General features: G+C 35.4%; 1 protein-coding gene across 2 annotated transcripts in view; it reads right to left on the bottom strand.

The window, feature by feature from the left end:
* LOC135071550 (protein spaetzle 5) overlaps window positions 1–19,980 on the bottom strand; it is a 43,371-nt gene extending 23,391 nt beyond the window's left edge. Inside the window, exons 1-2 of one of the 2 annotated variants that reach the window (XM_063965323.1) lie at window positions 19,701–19,980; window positions 11,692–11,759 (exon numbers count right to left, since the gene is read on the bottom strand). In XM_063965323.1, the coding sequence (XP_063821393.1) occupies window positions 11,692–11,742 (51 nt within the window). In that variant the 5' untranslated portion in view covers window positions 11,743–11,759; window positions 19,701–19,980. The remainder of the gene's footprint in view (window positions 1–11,691; window positions 11,760–19,700) is intronic. The other variant, XM_063965324.1, reaches the window with a different exon arrangement.
* Window positions 19,981–20,620: the final 640 nt, after the last annotated feature.

The following is a 20,620-nucleotide window of genomic DNA, read 5'->3' as shown; positions in this document are numbered from 1 at the left end:
TCCGCCATACGGAAACTAAGTATTAAAGTGTTGGAAGGTATTAAATAATACATATTTTCTAAATCCTTCAACTCTACATTTTATAACGCTCACTAATAAAAATGATAATGTACCTACTACTAAAACATGATTTAAGGTTCCTACCTTCCTTTTTGATAACATCATCCTTGATGTTATCAAAATAAGTGAACGTTACCTACATTTTATTACTTTTTGGGCATCTCAAAGAGGCGTCTCGAATTCAAAAGTGAATAAATAAAATCCCTTGATAACAAATATCTTGTCAAGTACTACCTAGTCAATTTGATCATCTTAAACGGGCTCAACATTTATGACCGCAGTTATTTATGGAATTCCATCGTTCCATGCCCGTGACCTTGCGCGCGCTTTCTTTTTCGCGTGACGCTGCGCGTACGCAGACGCGCCGCCGATTGCCGTTATGCAATGTCATAATTTGCATGTGTTCGAATTCCTAGACTGTGGTATTTTATACGCAAAGGTCTGTGATACCGGTATTGACAGCCGAATATACATATATACCGGTCTGCCTATCACACAAAACGATTGTATATGAACTTTAGCGTATAGTCTCCAACTCTAATGTTCTAGAAGAGTTTAGAACTGAATATGATGACATACAAAGAAGAACAAAAGAGGCAATGAACCTCCCAAGGACAGCAAAATGTCAGCAAAATTTTACTTTTGTTATTATTCTCTAGACTTCTAGAGGTTTGCTCTACAGGGAGTTAATAATTCTAACATCTAAGCACAGCAACGACAATGCTCTACGTACATTAGAATTAAAGTAATTTGCCTTACCTCCAACTTTAAATTCATATCGACGCCTTTTATCACAATTTATTAGTTCAAACAGCTTTTTGAATTTCATTTAAATATTTTATTTTGACGATACTTTTGAATTTTAATTTTATTTCGAGTCGTCTTCTAAACCGACATAGCTCGCAGAATTGCTAAAATCAAGTGGCAGTGGGCGGGGCACATAGCTCGTAGAGACGATGGCCGTTGGGGCAGGAAAGTTCTCGAGTGGCGACCACGGGCTGGAAGACGTAGCGTGGGCAGGCCTCCTACTAGGTGGACCGACGATCTGGTAAACGTCGCGGGAAGAGCCTGGATGCGGGCAGCGCAGGACCGTTCATTGTGGAAAACCTTGGGGGAGGCCTTTGTCCAGCAGTGGACGTCATTTGGCTGAAACGAACGAACGAACGAACGTCTTCTAAAATTAACTGCTAGTAGAACACCGGAGTCATCTACTGGAAATATTTTGCTTTGTGTAAGAAACCATATTACTTACGAGTAGTCATTATACATCCGACTGAGCTAATCTGGCGATATTTTGACCTTTTATCAAGTCTGACCTACATGATAGAAGATGAGAGAATAAAGCTTTTTTAAAAGTTGTTTTTTTGTTATTATCTGTGTTGGAAATTTCCATATTTTACTATTTTACATAGCTTTGGAAATTGACGATATTAAACAAGCCAATTAACACACTCGTAACTCTTTTGAAGCCGGTTTTAATTATCAATCTTGATTAGTATTCCATCCGCGCTTAGCGGACACTCTCCGTGAATAATTTGATTAATCAGTCGGCGCCTGCGCACGTAATTATATGGCGGCATCGCCAATTTCTACAAGCTTATCCTGGAGATTACGACACTTTCCTTCTGTCCTTTTAATGTGATATTTATCATATTATTATAAACTATTCGAGTCTTGGAACGTAAGCATTTGCATGTAATACGCTATGCTGTGTTTATATTTTCAAACTCTAACTAAAGATTTCATATATAAATAGTTATAGAATACTCTTACGTTTATAGCTAAAATAGTTGATCCTACGTACATTATTAAACACATTACCACACCTTTGCGTCGCGCAGTCGGGTAAAAAGTTAAAAGTATTATGCTAAACAGCCAATTGTCATACTTTACCTTCGCGGGATTTGAACCCGCAACCACATAGGATAATTTACGGATGCTTTTGAACTTTTTGAAAATCATATCTTATATATATACATTATTATACATAAAAGAAAGTCGTGTTAGTTACTCCACTTATAACTCAAGAACGGCTGAACCGATTTAACTGAATTGTCAGGGAGGTAGTTTAGAGCCAGGAGAAGGACATATTATACTTTTTATCCCGTTCGACAGCATTCCCGTGTGACTTGACATGAAACGTCAGTCACTATAAAACGTGGTATAACAAAAAAGAATCAGACTTGGAATAACAAACCACGCGGGCGAAGCCGCGGGCGGAAAGCTAGTTTATGATAAGTATCAATACCTATATCCATGCATTATTAACAATCCGTCTAGATCGGTATTAAAAAGACGCTCAGCTGGACAACATTACAAAACTAACGTGCACTTAAACCTGTAATCTGAGGTGTTTGGTAATTCGCGACTACTCACTTTCATAAATTGAAATAAATCTTAGCAGAGGTCGAGTTGAGCTCGAGTGTCTTCTGCAAGCTTTACGCTATACTCAGATTTTGAGACAAATAATGTAAACAACGAGAAGAACTTGCATTAAAATTTACGTCACACCGTATTGACCAAGCGTGCTTAAGTTGTTTATAATCTGCTCGAGATAGGTAGTAATTGTTAATATGCTGAGTCTACTTCTATATGTCCTAGAGAAAAAGAAGTTTCAAAGGACACTAATATTATGCTGGGACTGACACTACTCGTCTTAGATTTTCTCTATGGAGTTCTAGATTTTGATACCGAGACAGCAAGAAGTAATAAAAATACTTTGTAATGGTTCCTATTGGTTATGACATGCGTTCTTCGAAGGTCGCACCAAATCGCTATCAAAATACCAATGATGCCGGTACATTTTTACTACACATTTACTAGTAGTATACTCTAAAAAATATATTGTTAAAGTTACCTTCATCTTGTTACATCATAATGGGATGTTAAAAAACCTCATTTCAATTTAACATAGAACGACTCCTTTCTCTCAAACGCTGCAACACGAGTAAGTTGTGTGATTCACTTCCAATATTTATACGTTAAACCCATTAAAGTGAAGCAGTTAACAGCTCCATTTGTAACATAATGAGTCACAAGGTTAACACTTGAGTGATACAAACAAATGACAATTTAAAAAAGGCAATTTGTGCAATGGAACAAACATCAGACTGATGTACATTTCACACATGCCAGCTTGCGCAAGCGCCGCTCAATAGGCCGTAAGTGAACTGTTTGGTTTTGAAATATACGCTTCACATTATACTATTCACTATTAATTTTAGCTTCAATATATGGGACGTAGAAATCCACTATTTATTATCAATTTAACTAATTCCATTTTATTTAAATTCATATACAAGAACACATTTACTTACTTCTAAGGTGGAGACGACATTACGACTAAATATGATAAAAAATAAATTGTAGCATTCTACGTGATGTATAATCACAAAATATTTTTGTAGGAGCTGTTGTTATATTAAACAGCAGAGAGAACAAGACTAAGAAAGATAAGACTAACCAAAATTTAGTGCAAAAAATAGTACCTACATTAAATAATTTAGATTGTTGAAATGTTACTGGTTTTGACTCTTCATAAATTTTGTGAGACCAACTTTAAAAACTTAGTTTCTTTCAAATCCCAAATTACATAACAATACATTGACACCATAACAATTCTTTGTAACTTTATTTTAAGGCTTGCTATGTCTTGTCTACAGTCATATTATGTAGATATAGACAGTGCAGGCGACAGCACATCATACTAAACAATTTCATTGCAAAATAAAATCTATTTACAACTACACAAGACCACACCGTACAGCTTGACATACTACAATCTGTACCCCATGTAGAGAGGTGACGAAGACAATAGCAGGTCGTGGCGACGAGGACGGTGCCAGCGTTTCCGCAGGGGTCACAGGTCAAGGTCACTTTCGGCTTGAAGGTCACCAATTAACGAGAGAAAATGTATAATGTAAGTGCATTAAAACTAGCGCCTTAAAATGAAGCTTTATCATACAAAACCGGTGATTGAACTGATGCTTTTTAGCTTAGTGTGGGTGATAATCTTGCTTGTTGAATTTGACTCACTTTACGTTCTATTGACCCGGCACCAAAGCTTATGTAAGTTGGATGACAATGCAATTTATGATCTCATAGAGTTAGTATGATAGAGACGCCGTAATTTGAAGCTTATTTTTATGAATAACTTTAATTATTTAAATACTGCTTAAATTTGCACATTTTAGAACTCTGTTCTTAAAAAAAAGGAAGTGATCCTTCATCAAATCGACCCCCTTGTTAGTTTTTACCCGACTACGGCAAAGCCAAAGGAGGGTTATGATTTTGACATGCTATGTATGTATGTATGTATGTATGTATGTATGTTCATCTGTTCCCTCGTAACTTCTAAACTACTTATCAGAATTTGACAAATGACATATCATTAGAAACGTCTTAATTGTCCGCTGGTTATAGGCTATATGGGGTTTCACAAAATCTAATGTGGCGCCCTCTAGCGGACATAACATACAGAGTAAAAAAATAAAGTTAAGATAAATATGCCGTGTTTGGTATCATTTGAAAGGGCTTTACTTGTACATTTTGAATATATATATATTACTAGCATTTGCCTGTGACTTTACCTGTATTCATGGGCTGATTGCATATAATTCACATTTTTTCGTTCATTGCTTCTTTACTATCATCATCAATTTAACTTTTGTTAATATTATGCGCCACAAATACACTTTAACACCAAAATGGTACAAATAATAAATAAAAAGTAAAAAAACTAAAACCCAACTACGACAAAAAACGACTCTAAAAAAGTATAAAACAAGATTTTCAGAATACTGAACTGAACAAAGTTGCTAATGTAGTTGCATAGTAATTTTCATGTTTGGAAAGGCGTAGTCACACGTTACATATACCTACCTACCGTAGCACTTTGACAACGTGTGACTGCGGTTTTCCAAACATGAAAATTACTATGCAACTACATTAGCAACTTTGTTCAGTTCAGTATTCTGAAAATCTTGTTTTATACTTTTTTAGAGTCGTTTTTTGTCGTAGTTGGGTTTTAGTTTTTTTACTTTTTATTTATTCCTTTTGATGTACGGTACCCTAAAAATGTGTGGTGTATAAAAATACAGTTAAATATGATTAATTACAATAGTAGTTTAACCCAATTAGATTAATTGTTTTTTACTAATATTTTGTCAGTTAAAAATATGTCAAGCGTATATTCTTACCACAAAACAATGTATTTAAATAATAACTTCTTGATAAAACATTATACTCAGGTAAGTATTTATCCTAACACTACATTTGCCAATATTTTACAAGCCGTTCATTTGAAGAGCTTATTAAAACATCACCTTGCTTTCCCTCACTTAAGCGGACACTTGAATATGACATTTAAATAACTAAGAAATAAACACATCTTGGGTGGCCTTCGGACTGAAAATATTCTTACGAGTAAACTTAGGCTGAGTTACACCATCTTACTTTAACTTTGAAAAACGTCGAAAATCTGTCAAACTTCATACAAAAAACACCGGTTATTGTTATTGTTACAGTTAAAATGGTGGTACAACTCAACCTTAGATCAGCGGTTTAAATCAAAATTACATACAACCACATCCCTCTTTTATGACATTCGTAGGGCTGGTTTTCGCTTTATTGTGGGAAAAGATACACGTTTTATTTATTTCAAACATTTAAAATAGTTTTATTTCAAACATCTAAAGTCACCTGTCATCCGCTTTGCAATGGAGGGAAGTCGAACCTTAAATTCTTCTTTCGTGATTCTGATTAATTTCGTTGCCGGTTCAATGACAGTTAAACTTAACCTTCACTTTTTGGTATTTTATTGGCAGTCAAGCTGTACATTCTGGCTACACAGGAGTTGCAGCGGTGGGAACGAAAGGGAGGAATAGTCCCGTTTTCAGCCGGGAGACGTCTGTTGCTGGATAAACGATCTTTTACAATTATTTTTGTATGAATTGATTTTTATTCTTATATTAGAAAGCCCTCTTCACACGGTGCGATGCGCTTCTCAGTGCAAAATGACACAACAGCTGTCATCCACCGCACGTGTGGGTGGTAGTATCGCAACAATAGACCCGCGTGGAGCTCCATAAAGAGTGTTCTTAGTTTCTCACCTCGTGACGTAATACATTATAATCCGATTCATAATTTAGTGTTTATTTATTGACAGTTCGTGTGTGAGTTTGATTGATTTTTAGTAAAGACACCGTTCAATTAGTACTGGTCATTTAGGCCGAGTGGCACCATCATACCTGACTTTGACCGTAATTTTTACGATAAAGCCCGTCACAGACTTAGCTATAATATATATTAATATTTTTATAGCACACAATATAGTTACAGAAATATGTATTATAGCTGAGTGTGTGGTCACTCGAAAATTAGTATAGAAAATGTATAGTAATATGCCTAGCTATAAAAATATTAATATATATTATAGCTAAGTCAGTGACGGGCTTAACTGGTGTTTTTTGTATGGAGTTTGACAGATTTTTGACGTTTGTCAAAGTTAAAGTAAGATGGTGCAACCCAGCTTTAATCTCCACTGCAAGAGGACGACGGCGACGGTCTATAATACCCAAGGCAAATGGAGGGTTGAGCCTACACTCCCCACGCTGGCGAGACGGGTGATGCTGGCATATTTCTCCCTTTAGTCGTCTCTTATGATAACCACAATAAAAAATAATCAAAATAATGCATAAGTTACTTATGATGACGTCACATTCCACACGACTTAACGCTTGTCTGCGTACGTCACAGTATTTCTCAAGGTAGCGTTGCTCTAAAGAAATGAGCTACGGTTTTTAGTCTTGGTCGATTTGAAGAACGTGCTACTTTCTTGTATGTCACACTCCCAAGGTCGTCTGAGTGTGCGGAATATTAACATACATTCTGTTTACCATATTCAAAAGATGGCAGCCGAGTCGTCTGAAAATAAACTTAAAATTATGTTGACGTGTGGTAATCATGCTTGCATTCTATTTTTAGCAATAATTAAAACAAGTAACAGTATAGTATAGTTCAGAGCCTTATGTAATGCTTGTAATCATGTCATCATAATTTTAATTATTATCTATAATTTTTTTTATTGGTATCTTACGCCCGTATTCACAAACGATGTTTGTGATTTGTTCGTGTGTCACCCTGTGCGTCCACGCGACTGTCCACTATGAGACCTCATAGTAATGTTTGTGAATACGGGCGTAATTCACTGGTAAATTTCAATTGGCTTGGAAAAATATCTCTATTTTACCATCGCATCAATCAATTTCCAGGCTCGTATTGCCATAAATGTACACCTTTGAAAGAATCAAGTTTTCACAAAAAAGTATGTCAGTTGAGATCGTTACTCTTACTCTACTATCTGACCTTGACCCTCAAGTCTTTGTACCTAATACATAGCCTAGTAAGAACTATGAGCCCTACATGATTTAGTGCAACATGTTGCACATAAGTGCACTAAGCATTAACGCTTCAGTTGCAACACAACAGAATCCGCAAACAAATGCATCTTACTAATACTTCGGCCGTCGCGGCGCCAATTAGATAATAAATAGAAGGAGGATTTTGAAACGACCAGAACAAAAGTGGAACAGACGTTTTCGGTCTGGCTAGAACAATCGTGGAATCCTAAATTATGAGTAGTTCCGTCTGTTTGTATATTGTTTGAAACCTAATAAAATGGATTGAACTTAAGACATTATAACCTATATTAAAAGAAAATGCAATAAAAAGGATTGTACGTAGATTGAAAAGGCTGTATAAAGAACCATAAAATACAGTCACAGGTTTTACAGCACTGAAAATTCATATTTATTAATAGAAAGAATGTTGACGTAGTGTGTGTTTTTAATAGGCTTATGGTCAAGTAGTATCTTCCTGAACATGTATGTACTATTAAACGCTGTTCAAACATTGTTAAACCAAAAAAAAAACTTTATGTGACAAGTCTAATACATCTAAATAAACGAAGCCGCGGTCTAAAGCTAGTCCATAAATAAGTTTACTAAAGAAACTGTCCCACTCGATTAAATTATTTATTAGTTTATTGGCATTTGTCCGCTTGTCATCCCACGTGTGGTCACCGTGTTTATTTCTAGGATAAATTATAGCTTGTATGTTGGTTACTAACTAATAAGTATCTGTTGACTATGATTTTGGTAATATCCATCAGTTACTACCTAATCTGATTGATTAAATTGAAAATTTCTTGGAGTTTGATCGTGTTACAATTTTGCATAAGAACTTACTCATCGTATGGTTATAAGATATTTATTTACGCCCGTATTCACAAACGATGCTTGCTTAAGTGAAGCAGCAAATCGAAAGCACAGCATTGAATAGAGCTCTGCGATTGGTTCGTCTGTCACCCTGTGCGTCCACGCGCACTGTGAGATCTCATAGTAATGTTTGTGAATACGGGCGTTAGTCTGTCATAGAATAGAATCCTTGATCGAGATTGATTGGTTGAACTTAAATATTTAGTCCAATGAAAGGACAAAATCTATGAATAAGGATTTTATTAAATAACTAACATTAGCAATTTGTAAATACAAATTACTAATTATCTCGTTAACCCCTCGTGGTAAGCTAAATATGCTTGTGTTACGAGTGGATTCACCACATTAGTCAAGCGGCGGGGTTCAAACCCGCGTTCCTCGGATCACGAGTCAGCCATCTAGCCAATCCGACCCCTTCACCGTTCGGCTATGTAGCTTCTTGAATCGACATTGTTTGTAATACCAATACGGATCGTAGATCCATAGATGCGCATGAGCAGTGCGCATCGTCTGTCTCGCGTACGGTTACCAACTAAATTCAAATTCAAATTCAAATTCTTTATTGCTCCAATGTTGGTATATAAAAGTACTTACATATAGACATAGACCCAAAACATGAACTACATATACTGTTTTGAACAGTTATACAGTTTTTCACTAAATTATACTTTTTACTGTTGAACAAAAATAAAGTATACAAAATACTGTTTTCAGCAAGCATCAGTAGTATCCACAGATACTGTTCTTAAAATCAAATGCCCAACACTACATTTAGGTAGGCGAAGTAGAGCTAAACTGTTTATTTTTTTAAATACTGTTTGTTTTCTTTCTCCGACCTTTGATATACTTTATATTTTGAAAAAAGAAGTGAGCACCCTAGTCTCGTGGTTCCGGCGCCGCGGGCGGCGGTTGTGTAACGATGCAGGCTACTTGCAGTCGATATTATTAATTGGGCGCTGCTCCAAACCGGATGTAAGCTTTCGATAGGTATTTAGGACGCTTTGACGATCTTGTTATCAATAATATCTATAATGTTGGAGTTTATGGTATCACGCTGTTATTTAGTGGTTTTTGATAAACGATTAGAACTTTTAAGTTATGATAGGGTATTAGTACCAATTTGGGACATCTTTGCACCGATTATGGCCACTCTAAATTCTAACTGATAAGTAAATCTGAAAGTGAAAGAAAGAAATGAAAAAAAATTCAGAATAATTTTTACAAAATTATTTTAATAATACATTTTTTATATGAATCTTTAAATTTATAAAGTATTTTTGATACTTTTTTCAACCTAAGTAACCGAAAAGGGTGCGTTGGCCATATGCGGGGTCTCTACCCTATATGGAAAGTTACCATTTATGGAAAAAACCCTGCTGGTTTTACACAATGCTTTGGTAATATCCCTCTGCGAATTCTTCAATCAATCAACAAATTGGCGGGAAAATTCCATTGGTTCGTAGCGCATAGGAATAGGCGGCACTTGTCAATATCATATTATTTTCGCGTCAACAGTCGTAACAGATTTATGACAGCCATACAGTGAATTTCTCGGGTTCACTCGAATAAATCAGTGTAAAATCTTTAAGCAACTTATTCCGATAGCTTCGGTATCACTACCGATTTTCTAACACGCATCGAAGCTTGTCGACCGGAGAACTACACGGGTGAACTTACAAAGCAAGCTTGCTTCGCTAGAGCATATTACCCAGCTCATACCTAATATACGAGTAGTATACAAGCGACCGCCCGCGACTTCGTACGCGTGGATCCCGTTTAATCCCCTCAGGGTTTGAATTTTGCAAAATCGCGTCTTAGTGAGCACCTACGTTCTTAAAGGAACCCCCATGCAAAATTTGAGACTCCTAGCACTTGTAGTTTCTGAGATTTCCTGATGAGTGAGTGAGTCAGTCAATCAGTGACCTTTCGCTTTTATAAATATAGAACTGCCTAGCAAAGCGTTCCGTGTGGCCAGTGCCTAAGTGAATTTGATCTGCTAGGCCATTGTGCGGCAGTTCTGACATGTGTCGACAGAAGCCAGCCGATGTCAAGTGCGCTGTGACGCAACGCGGCGCTTCTTACAACCACTTTGAAGGCTGATGCTCTTGATGGAATCATGTTAGGATAAACCTTACACCAAGTGTCATAGAATTTAAAATAAAAGTTAACCTTAAAAGTAGTTGTTTTAGTAAGCAATACTCCACGCGCGTCGATCGTCAAAGGTTTTGATTAACCATCAAAACTTTTGACGACGTGTCCATTATCCTCTAAAATGTCACTAAAGAATAGAATCATGTAAGCAACAATAATAACAAGACCTATGGATTGCATCAACTTACAAATAACAAACGTCACAATTCTGTCAAACTCCATACAAAACCACCGGCTATAGTTATAGTTACGGTTAAAGAAGGTGGTGCAACGTAGACTAAACTGTAACTGCTTACTTTTGAAACACTTTTTATTATTAAACAAGATATAATGTGTTGTACCTAGTTAAGTGTAAAATATGAATAAAATAAAGTGTTTATTACGGAGTGATTAATGATTGAATTAATCAAATAATGATTTCATCCAACCGCGACTGAGACTTTCAGCAAGCCTTCGCATAGATATTTAAATAATAAATTAAGCATTTAAATATTTAAAACTTTTAAGATTTAAAAATAACTTTATCATTTTGCAACAAGTGTAAGCCTCTCTTTAAATCCACTTTAATACGATGCAATATTCCTAAACGTATGTTAAAGACGTTATTTAAAAGTATGTTAATCCCGGCTGATTGCTGATAAATTATTTCGATTATTATCAAACGGTGATTTGTACTCATTGGTTATGGAACATAATTTTGTCGGTCTGCGATTCGCTGCACACTCCGGGAGACCCGTGCCCGTGGCATTTGACCTATGACTATGACCGAAGTCTAGATGTATGATGACACAAAAAAGGAGACTTCATGATTAGATACACCAGAAAAATAAGCTAGGAACATGACGTTATTACGTTGGTCTATCGTGCATACATCGATCTAAATAAAAGCCAAAGGTCACTGACTGACTCAGTCATCACGAAATCTCAGTAACTACAAGTGCTAGGAGTTTCAAATTTTGCATGGGGGTTCCTTTTAGAACGTAGGTGCTCACTAAGACGGGATTTTGCAAAATTCAACTCCTAAGGGGGTAAAACGGGATTCACGTGTACAAAGTCACGGGCAGCCACTAGTATATTGTACATTACTATGCCCCTGTCTCATAAAAAATAGTTTTTAATAATTATCTTAGAATTAGTGACATGCAATAAATAATTTGAATTTGAATTTGAATTTGAATTAGAATAACTACTGTTATTCACTCACCAAAAGAAAAGTCCTTAGATGAACACCGATTCGTTTCGTTTTGGTCGCCATATTCGTTTACTTTACACCTGCAACAAAATTAACACTGTATTAGAAATGAATAAGATATTAATTACTTTGTAGCACAAAAATATAATTAAATTCAACATTAACAAGTTCTTGCAACTCACGGTGACGATTGAGCTTTTTCTGTGGCTGTACTTGTGTGTGTACGTGTACAATTACAACGATAGTGTAATCAAAACTTTTGAAAAGCTAACAGTAGTGAGCCACCACACATATAAATCTCACTCGTCTTCGGGATTTTCAACAACTTATACTAAAAAAAAATTATTTTATGTTTTAATTGTCGGCCGTTTGGTGTAGTGGTTCGAAACGGACTACTATTCCGGAGGTAGCGGGTTCGATTCCCGCACAGTACAAACATTTGTGTTCATGAACATATTTGTTTGTATTGGACTGGGTGTTTTCTATGTATAATAAGTATGTATTTACAAAAAAAAAAAGTATTTAAGTATGTTTATATCCGTTGTCTAGTACCCATAGTACAAGCTTTGCTTAGTTTGGGACTAGAAGCGCAGTGTTAAATGTCCAAGGATATTTATTATATTATTATAATTATTATTTATTACATCCCGTTCGATTGAAAACAAAGAAGACCGGTTGTATTATCTACCTAACGACCTAATTTTTCGAAATGTATGAACTTCAAATGATAGAATTGTATATTTTAATAGACCTTTTGTATATTTAATTGATTTTCATAACATAGTCTAATTTCCTTTCGATTGTCTACCGGAAACATTAGAATTAATTATAGCACAACAGTGCTATCTTTTGAGATGTTTTCTCAGCTGTCGGATGTGGGGTAATTTTGTATGGACTTTGCAACGTCTCCTTTAATCACAATAACATTAATTAACACCTTTGCTGCGGCAGTAACTTTCTAATACTTTCCATTCCTTCGGTACAAGGTCAGTAAACCTGGTATTAAAACTTACATTGTGGCGGCACAAGGCTTAAAGACCTTGTAATATTTAAGATATATTAATTTTATTTTTGGCTTCATGTTAATAGATATTGTGTTTTTTTTCTTTGAATATTAATAATAATGCATTTATTGACATACACCTGAAGGCGTTCGTGAATAACTTGTTTAGTATAAAAATTATAGCTATATTCAAAATACAAGGCTTATGCACCCTGTGCCGCACTGAAGTAGGGAAGTTTGGTGGGTATTCTAGGGATGTGAAATACAAATATCGATAGTTTAAATTAAGTTTTAATAAAAATTTTAAAAAGTAACAAACAAAGATGTTTTAATAATTTAGTCTAAATATTTTACAAATAAGACATACGTGCATAAATACTTAAATAAGCTATATTTAAAGAAAACATATTATTTAATAACATTTAGTTACAACTTCAAATGTTTGTCACGAAAAACATTATTTAAATTAGCAATAAATCGTGTGGCATGTTAAATTATAATCAATTTGCAGTTTTGATTTTGTTTGTTTCTCTTGACGCCATGTCGACATGGCGTCAAGAGAAACAAACAAAATCAAATGTTTGTCACGAAAAACATTATTTAAATTAGCAATAAATCGTGTAGCATGTTAAATTATAATCAATTTGCAGTTTTGATTTTGTTTGTTTCTCTTGACGCCATGTCGACATGTGCGTTTCTTACGAATGCGAGGCAACACTGGCTGCACGAAGCTAGCGTGGGGTGCGGTACCAGGTGCGCAGGGTACAAGGTGCTTCGACCTGGTTTCGCATTGTGAAGACATTTTATTACTTCCGTGCGGTACCAGGTCTAAAAACCTGGTATTAAGGTAGGTACATCATTAGATTCTATTTTAAGAATACATCATAGATATATATTCATCACTTTCCTACACCGGACCCAATTGAAGTTATGCCTTTCGCACGACAAGGAAGACTATAATTTTCTTAGCCGCACGGTAAGCGAGACGTACACAAGGTCTATAGACCTGGTTTCGCACTCAACGTGTTAAAGGACTATTGATTGTGTTTTTTTGTGAAAACTATTAGAAAGAAACGAGATCGAACATAAAGGTATCTAGTTATTTATTTTTTTAGCGTTAAGAGTCGCATCTCAAACTAATTTGAAAATTATAAATAACTTGAAAAAATCGAACTGCCTGGGAATTGAACCCATGATTCAATTTAATTTAATTCAATACCCACCTTAGGCAGTTCGATTTTTTCAACTTATTTATAATTTTCAATAAAGGTATCCAGTCTCCTTAAAATGAACCTTAATAATTGAAAACTCTACTACAGTGCATAATTACGACGCATTAATCGTGGGCAAGCCTTTAATAACTCTGTAAAACTAGACAATGAGGTTTCCCAATAAGAGGCATAATAATGATGCTTCTCACCACACTTTGCAGTTTATTACACCTTATGTAATGTGATATAACAGTTTATTAGATGATTCATTTTGGTACAAAATTAGAAATGTTAAGTTCTAAGAATACCTAAGTTCAATACATATTAAGAGAAAATTGCTACATTTAAGAATGGATGCTACGGGCGATTTTTACAATCTTGCAAACATTTCTTACTAATGTGCATAAATAAATAAATCCTTTGGTTGTAAAATGCAATATTCTAAAGATCATTGAGACTTAAGTGTCGGATATATTTTATGACATAATACTATACAAAGTAGTTTAGTAGTAGTATTATTACCATACAAAGCGGTTAAGATATAATAGGTGCCAACGAAAAAGCAATTGACAAAACATTTTTACCTATACATTATCTAATTATAACTCAATTTTCCTGTCTACTTTAGATAACTCAGGGTCATATATCACTTGACAACAAATAACGAAGAAGTACTTAGGTATATTGTGTGCAATTATATTAAGATCAGTCCCCGCTAGTCGTAAACACACGGGGGCCTGACGCTCTAACCACATAACGAGGCACGATCGGCACCTTTCACGCGCTGCCCGACCCCTGATCTCTCACATTTCCTATACCAACTCCTTTATTTGTCTTGTTCTTATTGTTCTTTATTAGGGTCTTTATAGAAGAGCCAATAACTATTAATCAGACTTAGTTACATTCTTAATTTGGAATTTTTTGTTCTTGTTCTAATTTTCAAGTCATCACTCTTAAGTTTTCTTTTTCTTAAAAACATCCTTCAGGAACTGTGCTCGATTCAAATATAAGAACGGGTTTTAATTAAGTAAAAACTGAAAATTTATATCTTAAAAAATTTACTAATTTCATAAATATGCTAACGCGTTGATGTCTTTTGTATGACTGGCCTTAAGCGCGCACTTCAAGGATGGATTTTATGTACTCACTCATACTGCAAATACGGACGTCATTGTATTCTAGATGTAACCTAAACAAAGGTAAACAATACTGCGAAAATTCCTTCGTCCTTTAACGGAAAAACCGCTTAGAAACAGGAAACTTTGGAACCGACACTAAATGTTAAAATTATAACAGAATAAATTCAAAATTAACTACGCGTGACTGCGGCCAATTATGGTTTCTTGGGCTAAGTACACACAGCTATATACCTAAACCTCGATACTTCATACTAGTATTATAAACCGCGGCTTCGCCCACGTGAACTTCAGTCTGTCACAGAAAGACATTATTGCGCACGTATCTCCAAAAAAGTGTGAATTTTTTTTTTGAGTTTTTTCTGGTTCTTAAATCTGTACATCAGACTTCAGTGATTTAAGTGCGAAAAGGTAGTAGGCAGACGAAATGACAGAGTTACTTTCGCATTATAAATTAGTAAGTATAAATGCAAAATTTCTTTGTTAGGTTTATGCTCAAAGTTGCTCAAACTGCTGAATAATTAATTTTGAAATGGAGCTTAGGAAAATGACGAAGGCTTCAATCAAAAGTAAGTCTTAAAACGTTATCGCACCTTGCCGCCTGACACAGTGTGCCCTGAGCCTTACACTTTGTGAATGATTTAAGTAAGTGTTATTGTTTATACACGGATGCAGCAGATTGGCGATACGATCGCGAGAACTGCCGAAACTGACGGATCGGGGAAACAAAGGCGTGCCACTGAACCCACTTTATTATCGAGTAGCGGCCGCCCGCGACTTCGTACGCGTGGATCCCGTTTTACCCCCTTCATCTATCTTACGCGGTTTAGATTTTTTCATACAAATGTTTTTTCCCGCTAACTCCCGTTTCCGTGGGAATTTTGCAATATACTGTTGTAACTAAGCTTTAAGTTTACTAAGGTACCTGTATGCTAAATTTCAAGCGTCTAACTTAAGCGGTTTAGATTTTTCATATAAAAGGATTTTCCCGCTAATTACCGTTCCCGTGGGAATTCCTAAGTATACTATAACCTGGCCAGGAGTATGAAGAATAATTGTACCAAGTTTCGTTAAAATCCGTTGAGTAGTTTTTGTTTCTATAAGGAACATACAGACAGACAGACAAACATTTTACCGATTGCATTTTTGGCATCAGTATCGATCACTAATCACCCCCTGATAATTATTTTGAAAATATATTTCATGTACAGAATTGACCTCTCTACAGATTTATTATAAGTATAGATTGTTGTTCATTGCGTCATTATAAACGCTGAGATGGATTATTTTTGGGAAAAAGGTTAGGATAGGTGGTAAAAAAAGTATTGTTTCCTTGTGAACTCCTTTAAGTAAGTACTCGTGGTTTTATCTTAAGAGTGATAGGCACAACGGTCCAGCCAGTACAGTTTGACCACCAGGCTGAAATTATCTAAGCTGACCAAAAAGTTAAAGCTGACTAACTGGGAAACAGCAAAAAAAAAAAAACAGAATTAATTAGTAAGAGTTCAAAGTATAACATCGATTTTCTTCAGGCTCATCATTATCATAATTTCAGCCACAGGACGTCCACTGCTGAACATAGGCCTCCCCCAATGACTTCCACATCGCACGGTTGGTAACGGCCTGCATCCAGCGCCTTCCCGCTACCTTTATCAGGTCGTCGGTCCACCTTCTTCAGGTTAGAGCTCAGATATTGTAACGGCGATATGTGCACACGGCCACAGTGTTTACTATCCATTTCCGTTTTTGCTCTCGCTCTCATCAAATGGTGATTCTTTGCGATAGAACGAGATGACATGACCGGCAATAGGTAGTTAACACTGTTGCCGATAGTACGCTAAGCGTTGGGAGTATAACCCAAATTCTCCATTTTTCTCTGGTTAATATACAGGACACCTGTAGTGACTCGATGATGATGATGATAATGATTAATGACGGAGGCATTTCAGTTTTTGTTCTATTAGTAGCACGTCAGCAGCAATTAATTCAAAAATTCATGCAGGTATATGAACTCGGTAATTTAGATAATAACTAATTTATTCTTTCGTCAATGTTTTTTACTACTTAATTTTCGGATTTCCCCGCTTAATATGAGTAATATATTTTGCTTAGATCTAGCGGTAAGTGATATAATTCACATCTTAATTATTAAAACAATGTGGTTAATAAAATTAATATCACGTGCAATTATAAAATATTTTTTAAGCAGGGAAATTATTTAAAAAAAATCCGCTCCCTGCCCTCTCTATTGTTAAATTTAGTAGCTATCCATAGTGTATTAATACTATGTATAGTTATTAATTAATTATAGCAGTTATTAAACTGCCTAAATAATATGAATTTATTGCTTCAGATTCCCTGTTTTTGAACCTTCGCCTTTTTCACGCGTTAATAAATCAATCATTTGAAGTCAATGATTAATATGAGTAGTGAATGAGTGATGAAGGTATTATTTAGTAACACTGTGTAAAGTCTGTGAATAACTATGGCTTTGACAGCTCCTAAAAAGACAATTGAATCACGGTGTCATTAACCCTACTTTTAAGGTTACAGTTGTTTGATAAAACGATATTATTCATCATTTTCATCATGAGGTTATCATTCCTATTGCACGGATATGGCCCACTAGGCCATATCCGTGCCTAACCTAACCTAACCCATTAACCAATAATTTTCAAATCCTAACTTCCTTAAAAGCTTTTCATTTTAGCCCTGGAAACCAAGTTAGTTTTCTATTTTCTTTGAGTTACGACCACAGGTACAAAATTTATGGGAAGTCGCATTTTGACATTTCATAAAAAGTATGTTGATTGACGGTCTTTGTGGAAATCCTTGGAGGAGGCCTTTGTTCAGCAGTGGACGTCTTTCGGCTGAAACGAACGAACGATGTTAATTGACTAATCTAGTACTCTTTTGTCTTGTTAACAAACCGAACTATCACAGCTTCGCTCGCTGTCATAATAAACTTGGTTTCTTCAGCTGATTGCGCACCATTCGTATTCAAATATCGTAAAAACGAATGATTTATCGAACAAAATCGATCTAGATGAAAGATGAAATGAATTGCTCATTCAGTGAATGTATTTATGTAATCGTTGCACAAGACACATGTAAGTAAATTATAATCACGCGACTTTCACTGCCTTTTGCACTACTTTACTTGTAGTAGGTGATTATTGGAAAGGAAGGTTTTAATTGAATCTGTTCACGATACTACGTTAAAACCTTGCCATTTTGAAAGTTATTTTACATTTAATAAGCCTTATAAAATAACAATCTAACTTGGAGGCTAAGCAGTAATTATACACAACCTTAATTTGATAAAGCTTATACTCGTTATAAATATTCTGTCCAATTAATGATTTAAAGTCGAAGGGGAAGTCTCCTTGATAGTTTTTTACTTTTCAGTAATCAAATTCCTATTGATATTATAAAATACTAGGTTTCCGCCCGCGGCTTCACCCGCGTGGAATTTTGTCTGTCACAGAAAAACTTTATCGCGCGCGTCCCTGTTTCAAAATCCGGGATAAAAACTATCCTTGTCCTTTCCCAGGACTCAAACTATCTCTATGCCAAATTTCATCAAAATCGGTTCAGTGGTTTAGACGTGAAAGCAAGACAGACAGACAGAGTTACTTTCGCATATAATATTAGTATAGATTGTTTAATCTAATGGCAGAAATTAATTATTGTCATTAGTTAATTAATACCTAGACGTCATTAGCAGATTCAGTGTGCATTTTGATAAGTTAAAACATTATGTCTGGCAAACGAATAAATATTGCAATATTTTAAGGTGATATCTTTTTGATATATGTACTTAGATTATTGTAGCTTAATACCACTATACCTTCACATTCACGACACGATGTAGGAGAGAAGAGACCTTATAGAGTCTATATTTTGAAAATTATAAATAACTTGAAAAAATCGAACTGCCTAAGGCGGGAATTGAACCCACGACCTTTCGCTTGCCGGGCGCTTGTCTTCCATCTGAGCTACTTAGACGCTGAATGATACCGTCGAAAATTTCCTCTCTCTTTATTCCCGAGAGTTTATTATTATCATTTAGGTACACATTTTGGTCGAAAAATCAAAAGTACTAAGTATGATCATTTATCGCATAATAATAAGATCACACATAGTATGTTTGTCTGAGAATAGTCTGAGAAACCACTTGATGGATCAACTTGCAATTTGGTTCAGAGATGAAGTTTGGTGACCCAAAGAAAAACGAGTTATGTAAATTATTGAGCTTTTGATCTTAAAACTTTTTTCGTAACGAAACGGTTTGCTGATTTTCAAAAATAGAAGTAGTTAACTGAAGTAATTTATAAAATATTTTTACTGGTTAATTACTTCGGTTTTAACTCTGTATAGTTTATAAACACGCGGGAAAAGTTTATGTAGGTACGTTAGTTATTACACATCCTCACATAAATTAAAATAAATGTAGTATAAATATTTTGGTAGGATACCTTCTCAACGATATAACTGAACAGAAAATTACTAAATATTTAAAGACACAACCATTTCTAAATAATTCATTCAACCTTACACGTTGGTTCACGGATTTAGCTGTAAAGCTGTATCGCCATCTTTCATAATTTGTTATGTACGGAGAGGATGAAATAATGTTATTTCACAAGCGTTTGAATAAATCATACTTACTTGGACACTTTTAGTGAATAGCATTGAAAAATGCATACTATTATCGACTGCTATCGTTGAGGCTTATCACTCGAAAACGAAAGTAGAAAGAACCGTCACAAACTTTGCATAATTTTGTTCTAACATCAAAAAAGGCGCGCAGAAATCTGTAGTGTTACTTTTCTAAAAAAGGAAACCCACCAAAAAGTTCACACACAAGACCGATTGGGAGTTCGCACAGGTTCGTATAGATCTCGAATGCATGTTCGCGGCGGCGGCGCGGCCGGTATGCGTGCGCGCACGATCGGCACTGCGCGTCTATACTCTATGGCGCCGGCTGCTAATGCTGGCATAATCAGGTGGGATGTCTATAGAGCTGGTAACGTGAAAGGGGCAAACTTATCAATGATGTATAGCAGAATACGTAGCAACTTTACACGGAGTATTTGTCTTAACGTGACGTACTAGAGCACAGAATGTCATCATGGCCCAATTAAATTAATACGACCCATGTATCGATGATTAATGAACTCGAATGCTTAAAGATCTCGGTCATAATTTGTTTGGTAATGTTTGTTAATCTAATTTGTTATGTATGTGATTTACATTTTCTGGATTTTCTTTCATTTCCATAATTAGTGACAAAATGTTAACTGTGAAATTAGGCAAAGTCACATACCTACCTACATGTATTTTTTGAATGATCTCGCAAGATTTTCTACCTTTAAACAGCTAGTTCTTAAAAAAAAACTTATTTTATTCCCTACTAGAACAATAAAACTGCTACCAACCGTCAAAAACCACGTAAAAGTCTTCTTCACTAGAGTAAGCCAATCACACTAAAATCGTATCTGTCACACCCAAACGCCAGCTCGTTGACCCCTAACACCTGACATAACCGAAGCAACCTACTTACAAGACAAAGAAAGCAATATTTAGCG

The sequence above is a fragment of the Ostrinia nubilalis genome, chromosome 4 (assembly GCF_963855985.1).
Source record: "Ostrinia nubilalis chromosome 4, ilOstNubi1.1, whole genome shotgun sequence".
In the NCBI taxonomy this organism is placed as follows: domain Eukaryota; kingdom Metazoa; phylum Arthropoda; class Insecta; order Lepidoptera; family Crambidae; genus Ostrinia; species Ostrinia nubilalis.
This window is presented reverse-complemented; position numbering and strand designations above follow the sequence as displayed.